The 12,434-nt window shown below is 37.8% G+C and overlaps 2 protein-coding genes across 2 annotated transcripts in view; both read right to left on the bottom strand.

Annotated features, from left to right (window-relative positions):
* Window positions 1-594: 594 nt before the first annotated feature.
* The window catches only part of LOC136876336 (zinc finger protein 32-like), a gene marked incomplete at its 5' end in the record, with an annotated part of 148,172 nt that continues 136,332 nt past the window's right edge, over window positions 595-12,434 (bottom strand). The window contains one exon of the mRNA XM_068225304.1: window positions 595-2,418. Within this exon, the coding sequence (XP_068081405.1) occupies window positions 1,725-2,418 (694 nt within the window). The remainder of the gene's footprint in view (window positions 2,419-12,434) is intronic.
* Window positions 2,385-12,434, bottom strand: part of LOC136876326 (uncharacterized) — an 87,141-nt gene continuing 77,091 nt past the window's right edge. Inside the window, exon 4 of the mRNA XM_068228427.1 lies at window positions 2,385-2,699. Within this exon, the coding sequence (XP_068084528.1) occupies window positions 2,697-2,699 (3 nt within the window). The 3' untranslated portion in view covers window positions 2,385-2,696. The remainder of the gene's footprint in view (window positions 2,700-12,434) is intronic.

Genomic DNA, 12,434 nt, shown 5'->3' on the forward strand with positions numbered 1-12,434 from the left:
TGTGAGTCTATGATGATCACAACTGAAATTATCAAACATTTATTTCCCTTAGGTGAATCAATTCAACAATCCATGTCATAAGATATCAGCATGTGAAAGATCCCTGGTTATACATTGTGTTTACCGAAAATAATATTTCACACTTTTCAATTGGTCACTCAATAGTTCTGGTCTTTTAGTCATGTGGAATAATAATAATCATAATAATAATAATAATAATAATAATAATAATAATAATAATAATAATAATAATAATAATAATAACTGCATATTAACTAACCCAAAATATCTATAACAAAAATGTATCTCCAAGCACACAAAACTAAGGCATTACAATACAGTATTTAAACCAGAATGTCTTAATGGATCAGAGACGCTGATTTTGAACAGGAAAGCAGACATTGAAAACATTGAGATAAAGGAAAAAATCATAAGAAAAATTCTAGAACCAAAACTCACGAAGGGACAGCACCAACTTAGAGACAGACAGGAAATCAAACAATACACAAATGTTCACAGTGACGTTAGGAAACGGGACTAAGATACTATGGACATATTAAAATAATGCATCCAGACATACTTACCAAACAAATAGTCAAATTTTATGAAAACAGTAGTAAAGCTAAAACGGACACAATAAAATGGATTGGCAAAATCAAAACCCATTTGAAACAGGCAGGAATTACATCAGCAAATGTCTAAAACAGGCTAATCTCCAGATCTAAAATTTACAAAAGGCAAGTTGACCAAAAGGAAAGACCAATAAAAGAAGACCGGAACAATCTGGTCTGAAGAGAGAAAGGAAAACCACAGTAAAAGAGTGAAAGAAATATGGGCACAGTGTACGGCAAATGCACGCCTCTAAGTACTTTGTGTAGTCTTAATGGGCTTATTCGCACACATCAATAATATTATTTATTTATGACCCTAATGTATATCTTCACGAATTTACAGTTTATTGGGCTGTTCATGTAATGTTTGTAAAAGTGTAAACATTATTAAACAAAATTATGATTTTCTAAATGTCAATAAAGTGTTACTCACTCAAATTTCCCGAAACATTTATATCTTAAATTCATACATCACTCCATGCTGCTTTTATATATACACTTTCTTACAATTACTAGTTTCCATGCAAAAGTATATTTTCAGGCATTTCTATACATCAGGATAGGTTTCTGGAAAAGTATATAAATAATATTGAAAATTCCATGTGCTTGGTCACTGCTAAAGACTTGTGTATTCATAGTAAAGTACATTAATATTCGTTTGCTCTGTTTTATGTACATTTGAGGAAAAACAGTGAAACAACTAGCCCTGAATGAAAGCATTCAATAATTCAGGATGAATAGTATTTATGCTTATCAGGATACAAAAACTCTTTCCTAAACTTACTGTCTATTGTATCACCCAGAATGTTTATATAATACAGAGAAAACACACTAAATTGCTTAGCAAGATATTAGCTGAACCATGGAAGTTGTTGGATAGCATGATGCATGAAAAATTATTTATCTAGGGAAGGGGCATTTCACCTACAGCTAACATTCAGTTCGTAGAACCCGGAAAGTTACTGTGTAAATAAGGAGATAAATTCTCAGGAAAGGTATGGTGACTGAAGAATGTAAAGTAGGAAAGTCATATTTATGTAGTCTTTAACAGTACAACGCACGTCCTTTGCAACGGCCATCAACGTAACTTCCTTCATTTAGTGCTAATGAAATCTACTCATTTGACATTGTTTCATCAAGAGTAACAGGTTTCCACTCATTTGAAAGTTCTTCAGGTGATGTAGGTTGTATATCAGTTGAAAGAGTGTCTTTGTTTGAATTAGAAGTTAATTCATTAAATTCAACGTCATCCAGCGACCCTGAATCCATCCTGGCATGTAACATAAGGTGCCTATTAAGGGTTCCCTTCTGTGTAAATGCCTTGGGACAGAGTGAACAAGTGAAACGACGTTCACCAGTATGAGTTAACATATGTTTCGTTAATGTACTTTGTTGGATGAATTCCTTATAACAAATAGTACATCTGTAATTCTTTTCTCCACTATGAATTAACATGTGTGCTTTGAGACTACCTTGTTGAGTAAATTCCTTGTTACAAACCTCACACTTAAATCGTCTACCACCAGTATGTGTTTCCATATGGACTTTCAAGTTCCCCCGACGACCAAAGTCTTTACCACAAATATTACAATGAAATGCCTTCTCTCCTGAGTGAGTCAAAAGATGTGCCTTTACGTGACTTCTTCTGACGAACTCCTTTGAGCATAAGGTACATTGAAACTTCCGTTGACCTGTGTGCGTTAGAATATGGCCGTCCAAAGTTCCCCTGTGTGCAAATGTTCTATGACACATTTGACATTCGAATCTTTTTCCCCTGTATGAGTTACAAGATGTGTCTTGAGGGTAGCTTGGTGCGTAAACATACGCTCACAGACTCCACACTTATAGCGTTTCTCTCCTGTATGAATACGAATGTGCGAATTCAAATTGCCACGTCTACCGAACACCTTTGAACAGAATTCACATTTGAATTTCTTCTTTTGAATGTTTTTTTCGTAATTTTCGTTTTCCTTCTTCGAACGATGCTGAGGGCAAGTATAGGTTTCGCTACACAAGGGACACAACGGATCCTTTTCTAAAATATCATCACCAGCAGTGCTTTCTTGTTTAGTCCTGCAGTCCAGCTTACTGAAACACAAGAGAAAGAAAGGCATGTCAGTTGAAAGAATTTTTATGTATGAGGAGTAGCTTAAATCAAGAAGAATGTTAACAGAAACTAATTGCAATAATAAATTTTCAGGTTGTAAGTGTAGCCTTTTGAAGAGAATTTAGAAATCCTTTGTTATGGCACAACAAATATTTCTATTGCAGACAGAAGCAATACAAGTAATATAGCACAACTATAAGTCAGAATATACAATCATGACAGCTAAAACAAATGTAACTTTTATCAGTTATATCTGCAGAGTAAGTCAGTTACAAATAATTGTGTAGTGTAGTCAGATTCCTTCAGGATTGTAATAAGCTTGAACATGAATCGTTAAGATTGTATTAAGATTGCACTTGTATTCCAGAGTTCTTGATATGAATGAAAAATGTAAACAAAATAATAATTTCACAGTAGTTTCCAAAAATAATCGCAGTGAGCAACTGAACAACCGTGCTTTATTTTCAGCTGCATGAATGATAATGGCGACACCAGGACTTTACTGATATCAACACTACCAACTGTAAGTTGAAGTGTAGCAACATACCAGGTAAGTAATAATGAGAATAGACGTAACTTAATTGCAGACTTTCAGGTAACATAAATACTTAAAATTTGGTATCAGAGAATGTGATAATTACAGCAGCAAGCAACAAAGAAACTTCAGTGATCTCCTGAGAAATTCTTACATTCTCAAATGTTCTACCATTTTACCAACTGCAATAAAAAGTGTTGTTTGACAAATCAATATAGCAGTAAACAAGATCAAGACAATGAAACTGTGATATACACTGATGAGCAAAAGAAATGCAACACCTCAAGATATTTGAGAAACTGAAATTATTCTTTATTTTATTTTTTTACATTTCTCATGCTGTCTTATGAAACTTCTTACTATGTAATGAATCTTATGAAATGATCTTAACGACTGCCAAACAGAATGAAATCAACAACACACAATAATAGCCAGCTGAAAACTACTGTCTATCACAAGAAGGCAAATCTTTGTTTATATACCCTAATTGTTACCTCCGTGTGGGAGGGAATTCTCTGACGTTCTACTCAGTGTTAAACAACACTTATGAGAGTGAAAATGAGTGAAGATGCCTTTCAACCCAGAATGCTGTTAGGGCAGCAATATTGGTACAGGATAGGCATGGTTAATATAATGTGGCTGAGTTGTTACACTATACTCGATCAACATTTACAGGTGCTATTCAGATGTATCAGGAACAGAGTTCATACACTTGCAGATCATTACCTGGTAATAATAATAATAATCGTATGGCCTCAGCTACCGTGTGCAGACATTTCAATTTGACGCCATCTGGCTGTCTGCTCGTCAATTTCGACGTTCCGTTTTACTCTAGGCCACCACTAGATGGCAGACCGAGTAAACCGAAACTTTCTTGGGCGTCTATGGCTGAGATTTAATTAATTTTGTCGGGTAAACACCAAATGTGTCACCAGAGATCTTTTACATGCCGACATCGTACGACATGGAGTGTCGAATGGATTTTTTTCCGCCCTTCAAAAATCCGTCTACCTCTGCTGGGTTTGAACCCGCTATCTTGGGATCCGGAGGCCGACACTCTACCGCTGATCCACAGAGGCAGCTACCATTACCTGGTAGGAGGAGGTCAACTTCTGTGAGGGATAGACAGTTCTTGTGCCTTCAAATTCTGCATGACCAGCACAGTACTGTAGTTTAAGCCAGAAGTCAGGTTGAACAGGTATGAGAATGTCAGTGAGTGGACAGTGAAGAGGAGGTTACATGATGCTGAACTTTACTCTAGAAGAACTGCTACTGGCCCAGATATGATGAATCAATATCAACAGAGTAACTTACCTTTCATGAGAGATCAATGAGGCTGGGTTGATAAACAGCAGGCAACAATTCTTACCGTTAATGAATCGTGATTTAGCCTCAGACCACCAGATGGATAAGAAAAGGTGTGGAAAAGATGTAGAGAAAGGTATATTCCATGCAACTTTTCTTCATGGATAGCCTTCAATGGTTATTCTGCAATCATTTGGGCAGGTATTTCCTTGGCTGCCAAAACAGAGCTCTTCTTAGTGGAAGGTAGGTCATTTAACGCTCCATCGTTACATTGAAGAAATCCTGGATGAAAATATTCTTCATTTTGCACCATTCCTTTGTGAGATTTTGTGCTAATACAGGGCAATGTGTGCCCTCAAAAGGCAAGATGTGTCCTTCAGCACTTCAACAAAGTAGGATCCATTTGATGCAATGGCCTACATGCAGTCCAGATCTCAACCCACCTGAGCATCTGTGGGATATTTTGGGAACAAAGTGCATAGCCACAGCCAACAACTATGCAGGAGCTGCAGGAAGTCCTTCAAGAAGAATGGAAGTTCATTCCTCATGAGGATATTATGGCACCTATCAGGAATATGTCTAACAGGCTCAAAGCTGTGATTCGTGCCAGAGGTGGCAACAACCATTTCCTAATGTCTGTTTGTGATGGTGCAGAAATGTTGTGTAATAATAACTGTATTATTTGAAAGAAATGAAAATAAACTGTCTTTGAACAATGTTCAATTTTATAAAATATTAGGGAAAATTTAGCAGGCTTTTTTTATCCCTGTAAATAATTTGTTGTAAACTCTCATTTCTCCCAATAAAAATATAATTACTAGTGAGTCAATTGACAATCATAAATAAAATATCACCTTTTTTGTAAAATCTAAAATGTTGAATTTATTTTGCTCATTCAGTGTATATAAGAAAATAAATTATTTCTCATATTAAAACTTTACACATTGACATTGATATGAAACATGGCAAGAACCTTTCTCAACAATACCACTACCATTTATACTGGATAAATAACTAGTAACACCAAGTCAAATGCATGATTCCAAATTTTCATCAGTTTACCTAATTCTATACTTATATTTAAAGCTCCAAAATAATGATTCATAAAGGTAACTTGAAGAAAGTAAGGCCTTCAAATGAAATGCAACATCAGTCAGTAAGGACATTTCTGTTGCTGAATCACAGAACAATATTTCTGGGGTTCTGGAACACTTTCCACACATGTCATTCCTTAGTGTAATAATTTCAAGTTCTGCAACTGCTGTATCGATAGTGATAGCCAAAATGCAAGAAAAACTTCTAGCATTTGCATGGGGATCTACTGCAGGAAATCTGAATCTTTTGTGGGAAATTCTCGCTTCTCTCCTAATTCTTGCAGTCTACTAAATCTGTTCTAACAATCTACTAATGAAATCGCAATCAATGTTGGGCTGGCCCTGTGGCATAACATTACTTGAAAAAGTCAAAAATTCCCTTAGATCACCAGAGAGACCAAACTGGGGTTCCTGAAATTGGCACAACAGCATGCAATAACACATTTTCAGAATATAATTGTATCCTGCTGGAGGGAATTTAGATTGGAGAGCCTTTGTCTGGTGTATAAAATATGTCCATTACAGAAAGTAAGAAAGAAAGAAAGAACATCAAGAAATCATAACATTCCAACATCTTTACAAATATATATACCATATACCATTACATTGGCATGTAGTGAATGTCATACTGTTGCTCAAGAACAACTATGATACTTAGCCAGCTGGGTTGCTTGCTGGACTGAGGAGGGTTCCTACAAGATAAATCCAGTGAGTTTGTGGCTTACATATCAAGAAATAGCATGCAGGTTCCATAGTAAGTACAAAGGTGATGGTAAAATTTTGATATTTTTGCTGCTGTATGAAAAGTAATTGTATTTCCTTATGTACTTCAGATTTTGCAAAGAAACTGATTTACAGCCTATAAGATTGTCATTTCACTTGCTATTTACAAATTGCTTTACGTTGCACTGACACAGGTAGTTCTTTTGTTGATGATAGGATAGGAAAAGACTAAGAATGAGAGGGAAGCAACCATGGCCTTAGCTGTTGGGAGAAATGAGTCTACAACAAATCATTCACAATGATATCAAGAAAGAGCAGTACAATAAATTAAAATTTAATGTCCTATAATCTTGAAAGCTACAGAAAGGAAATTCTTCTCTAACATTTGTTTTAATATGTATCTTTTGCCAATTTTACCTTCATCAGTAGCAACTATTTTATCACCTGCTGAGAAATATGTTTTCCAAAGCCTATAGTTTTGTGACATTATGTTTGCTGGCCATGATCATTAAGTCAACAATTATATATGGTCTGGCAATGTGGTTAGATGGTTCAAGTCCCATTAGTCAAAAGAAAAACATTTCACCATCAGAATGTTAGCCAGCAGGGTAGGAGAAGTGGTGGTATACAATTTCTAATCACTAGATTGTATGCCAAAAGCCTGGATTAAATGCCAAATCTCTCCACAGTGCACATATGGGATAAGAGCATATGACACTGTTGATGGTGATTTGTTCATTGGATGGGGATATAAGGCCTCAAACAGACCCCTTCATGCTATTTGAGAGGAGTAGGCTATATGAAGGAGTCAGGTTTCACCCTCTCCCTTTCTACTATAATATATCACATCATTCATTTCATCTCATTAACCCCTCTGATGAGGTTAACATCATCAGGAAGGGCATGCGGTCTTAAAAACATACTATGAAGATTCATCTCACTTCATACCCAACCCTGTAGAGAAACAGGACAACAGTAGGACATACATACATGTTTCCTGAAAACACAAATTAATTGTTAACATAAAACTCCAAGAAAGCAATGAAGGAAATTTTCAAGGTATCAAAGGGGCAAGGAGGCATACTGAACAACACTATTAATTCCTTTGAAAATATGTATTTATTGTTTCACTATTAAAACTCATTGCAATTTACAAGTGCAGTGAAATGCAATGACACTGCCAGTAACCTAAAAAGTAAGATTAGGAAGTGGTAACCTTTTTTTAGTAACTAAGGCATTCCTGCTGTGTTCATGAAGTAAGCAATTTTTACATGAGAAAATATGTATGAATTTGTGTTCAGGTATTTTCAAACACCTCATACTATGCTCTATGCTCTACATTGGTCTATGCTGATGATTATATGCTAGCTAGTGAAACCTGACATAGGCTCAAGAAACTGGACCATCAATGGAAAACAAGGAGTGTGGCATGTGAATGGATTGTACTATTATAGTTTATGGTACCCCACTTGCCAACACCTCTGACTTTGCTTACCTCAACAACCATAAATATGACATCAAATGGTGATGCTCTCCTGGATGCTTGAGCTCATGTTAACATCCCTTAGATTAAGAGGTGCCAAGTCATGGTTGTCTTCTATGGCGGAATGATCCCAAGTCAAAGATGAACTGCACTATAATCTGTCTGGTGATGTTCTATGAGACTGGATACTAGCCAGCAATAAAGAGACAGAGCATATACTTCACAAAAGGGAAATGCACATGCTGAGATAGTCCACAAGAGCAACACAACTTGAACATATGAGAAATGACTTTCAGAATTGCCTCCATTCCTGACAAACTGAAGGAGGTGAGGTTCTGCTGGTACGGTGCAGATGCTGAAAGCATTGCAGGATGAACATTCATGCTCCGTCTAGTTGACTGGAGACCCCCAGCTTGGCCTAGGAAGAGATGAACGGACAGTTTCAAGAAGACATGCAAACCATCAGCGTCTGCCCTGCTGATGCCACAGATTGTACAAAGTGGAAAGTGAGATGCAGGAAGATCAACCCACCATCTTGATGGAAAATTTACCAGGAATAAGATGATTTGTTGTTGTTTATTTTAAGTGCACAATTGGAAACAGCTTCTGTGTTCTCTCCAGAAATTTTCATCAGCCGGGTGGCAGAAATGAGTAGCTGGGCAGGTAATATTACATAAAAATTAATATGAAATACCCTCAGGGCATTAACAATAACATGAGACAGGTAAACATTAACTGCAAAATTGAACTATGTTAATGTTATTATCATGAACAAGACATAACGGAGTATTTTAAACTTCAAGTATTCTACTGCTCATTCATAATCATGTAATGCCGGGGCTTATCACTTGGTTGTTGTGGAGTGCCCTATAGGTTTGTGATGTCATGCAGAATTGAGTACTCACACTCAATTCCATACCAATCCAGACACCGCTCATGCCTGACAGTATGTGATATTCAAGCTAAATATTCTGATGTAATTGATGCAATAATACTGACAATAATGAAGATTTATCATTTAAATAAACAGTTTTACAGTTTTCCATTTTAATTTGGAGCACCGAATGACTCAAATATGTATTAATATTATGTAACTAGCACATACCTAGGCAAAGGTAGCCAGGTGGTCTGTATAAACAGCAGTCTGTATAAACCCATTCAACCAAGAGAACACTTAAGCTTAATGATGGTATTTAATAGCAACTGCACTGTGAAATCAGTGTAAGTTTCTATTTTTGGCCCCGGTGATTGTCTTAACATACCATTCTTTGATTTTATTTATTCAGTCAAAGGATGCATTCAAAAACTTTGCCTTTCAAATCTATGATCAGCACCACCACACTAAATAGTCCACCTGGAAGCGATGATCATTCTGGCATGCAGTCTATATGGCCTAACAAATCTGTCTGGTGATGTTCTATGAGACTGGATACTAGCCACCAATAAAGAGACAGAGCAGATACTTCACAAAAGGGAAATGCACATGCTGAGATAGTCCACAAGAGCAACACAACTTGAACATATGAGAAATGACTTTCAGAATTGCCTCCATTCCTGACAAACTGAAGGAGGTGAGGTTCTGCTGGTAAGGATGAGCATTCATGCTCCGTCTAGTTGACTGGAGACCCCCAGTTGGAAACCCGTAGGTGAGAAAATGTTATTACAATGTTGGCCAGCAGGGTAAGAGAGGTGGTGGTATACAATTTCTAATCACTAGATTGCATACCAATATCTTGAATTCAATTCCAAACCACTCCACAGTTTTCAAATTGAGTTAAGGCATATGGCATTCAGCCTTAAGCAGACCCCTTGGTGTTATCCAACAAGAGTTGGCTATGTGCCGATATTAGGTTTCATCCTCTCCATACATCATCATCATCATCATCATCTCACACTGAGACGCACAGGTTACCCATAGGTATAAAATAGAAAGACCTGCACAAGGCAAACCGTACATGTCCTTGTTAAAGACCATCTGTTAATAATCATCAAATTATCAATTGATTGCACTACTTCTAGTACAATCCCTGGGGCTTACTTTGCAAAAGAAGAAAAAATTGTATCATTATCCACCCACCCCTTGCGATCTAGTTTTATGCAGCCCATCACATTTGCAAAAATTCTGAAATACATAGGTCCCTCTCCCTAAACCAGGGTAATGTAATACGATGTGTGGTTAAGGCTAAAAGACAGCAGGAATCATGAGCACCACTATTAATCCATTATGGGGTACCCAGAATGAACCTGTAAAACAAGCATAGATATGATTAACACATACCTTACAACAGGAGGTGCATACACAGGCCAGGAACAGGTATTATATAGGCTGGGAACTGTCTACTGCATGTCAAGCCTCGCAATAACTCACTTGGCAGGGTTGGAGTCGGAGATGTGATAACAGACAGTGCTTGACCGTATGGAGGTCCAAATCCCAAGTGAGATTTTTTTATGCCAACTGCTGGGATGTAGCAAAGTTGCATACTTGATAGTTTCTACAGAATGATTTGTTTATTTGACTCTGTAAGGACTGTTGATATTATGGTATAGGGTATGGAGCTGAGTCAGACAAAGATTTGGAGGTGATGGTCTATGGCTAGGATATAGGCAACAATTACCCATGCAATTTATTACTTGTAATGTCATACGTGTTCCAAGCTTCATAGGACACTGGAAAGGCAAAGTGTGCCCCACTGGAACAATAACAACATGCGATGGCAGGTAGGTATGTAGCTCCATGAACTCCCCTCTTTCAAGGCAAGTAACAACACAAAGCTTATTCACTGTCTCATAATGTATTCCAGTGATAAGTATGTGGACATGATGCTCATCTATGAAGAAACTAGACAGAATGCATACCAGGCACACTATCCAGATAGATAACAAACAACAGGCATCACATTTCAGAGAGTGATAAGATGCGTGCAGACTGCTGTGTCCCCGAGAAGGACAAGGCCTATTGGAGAACATCCTGTGATGTTTGCTCACAATGGACAGACTGTGTAGGACACTTTGTGCCACAAACCCCAAACTAGCACATAGGTCATTGCACAGGAGACTGACATCAGCTGGACGTCTGTTGTGCAGAAAATGCATATCCAATAAACTCACCCATACCATCTCCACTTACACTAAGAACTCCATGGTCATGATTTTGAAGCCTGGGTGGTATTCTGTCAATGGGCTCTATGGCATGTGGACACTGAGCCTGCTTTTTGGCACCTATCTTATTAGCAGACAAGCATGGTTATACAATAATGGACCCATTAATCACCATTATATGCAATAAATCAACCACTACTGATCTGCATTTAGAGCAGTTGCCCAGGTGGCAGATTCCCTATCTGTTGTTCTCCTAGCCTTTTCTTAAATGATTTCAAAGAACTTGGAAATTTATTGAACATCTCCCTCAGTACGTTATTCCAATCCCTAACTCCCCTTCCTATAAACGAATATTTACCCCAATTTGTCCTCTTGAATTATAACTTTATCTTCATATTGTGATCTCTCCTACTTTTAAAGACACCCCTTTAAATTATTTGTCTGCTAATGTAATTCTATGCCATCTCTCCACTGACAACTCAGAACATACCACTCAGTTGAGCAACTCGTCTCATTCATCCCAGCCCAAACTTTGCAACATTTTTCTAATGCTACTCTTTTGTTGGAAATCACCCAGAACAAATCGAGTACAAGTGCACTACTGGAGTGAATTTCCATTTGGGTATGACAGGGAGCTTTCCAAGTACAGTGGTGTGTGGACATATGGTGTGGCAATGTGGGTGACCATCTCATTGGTCTCCATTTCTTTGAGGTCATCTAACAGTTTCTCCACGATGTACTACCAGCATTGTTGGAAGATGTGCCACTCCTTGACCACTACAGGATGTGGTTTCAAGATGACAGAGCACCACAGCACACAGCAGTAGTCATCTGGAATCATCTCCATGCAAGATATCCTGATAAATGTATAGGAATGGAAGGACCTGACCCTGGCCCACCAGAACGCCCAGTCTTATGCCCCTGGAATTTTCCTGTGAGGCTCATCACCGAGGCATGCTAATGCATTACACTAGAGATGTTGCAACGTACCACATGCTCCTTACAACATTGTGTGCAGCTCTCAAATGACCGTGGAGGTTGTCACTTTGAGCAGGTGCTGCATTAAACGATGTAGGGGACCAATGACGTAGATTTCAGGCCCCTTTAAACAACAAACAGCAAATGATGTAGGTAACTGAAATCCTGTCACAGGGCCAAATAAACCAGTCTATGAAAACGATTAAGTATGTAAACTTGTGATATCCCAGGCAATTGGTGGTTAAAAACAAAATAAGCCTTGCATGGGATTTAAACCTCCATACCATTGAGCACTGTCCATTATCACATCTCTGACTGCACCCCTGTCTAGTGAGCTATTGTGAAGCCTGACATGCAGCAGGGAGTTCCCAGCCTATACAACACCTGCTCCTGATGTGTGTGTGCTCCTCTTGTTATAAGGAACATGTTCTTCATATCTGTGCTTGATTTACAGGTTCATTTGGGATACCCATATTGAATTAATAGTAGCACTCACAAT

Source organism: Anabrus simplex, chromosome 1 (genome assembly GCF_040414725.1).
Source record: "Anabrus simplex isolate iqAnaSimp1 chromosome 1, ASM4041472v1, whole genome shotgun sequence".
Lineage (NCBI taxonomy): Eukaryota > Metazoa > Arthropoda > Insecta > Orthoptera > Tettigoniidae > Anabrus > Anabrus simplex.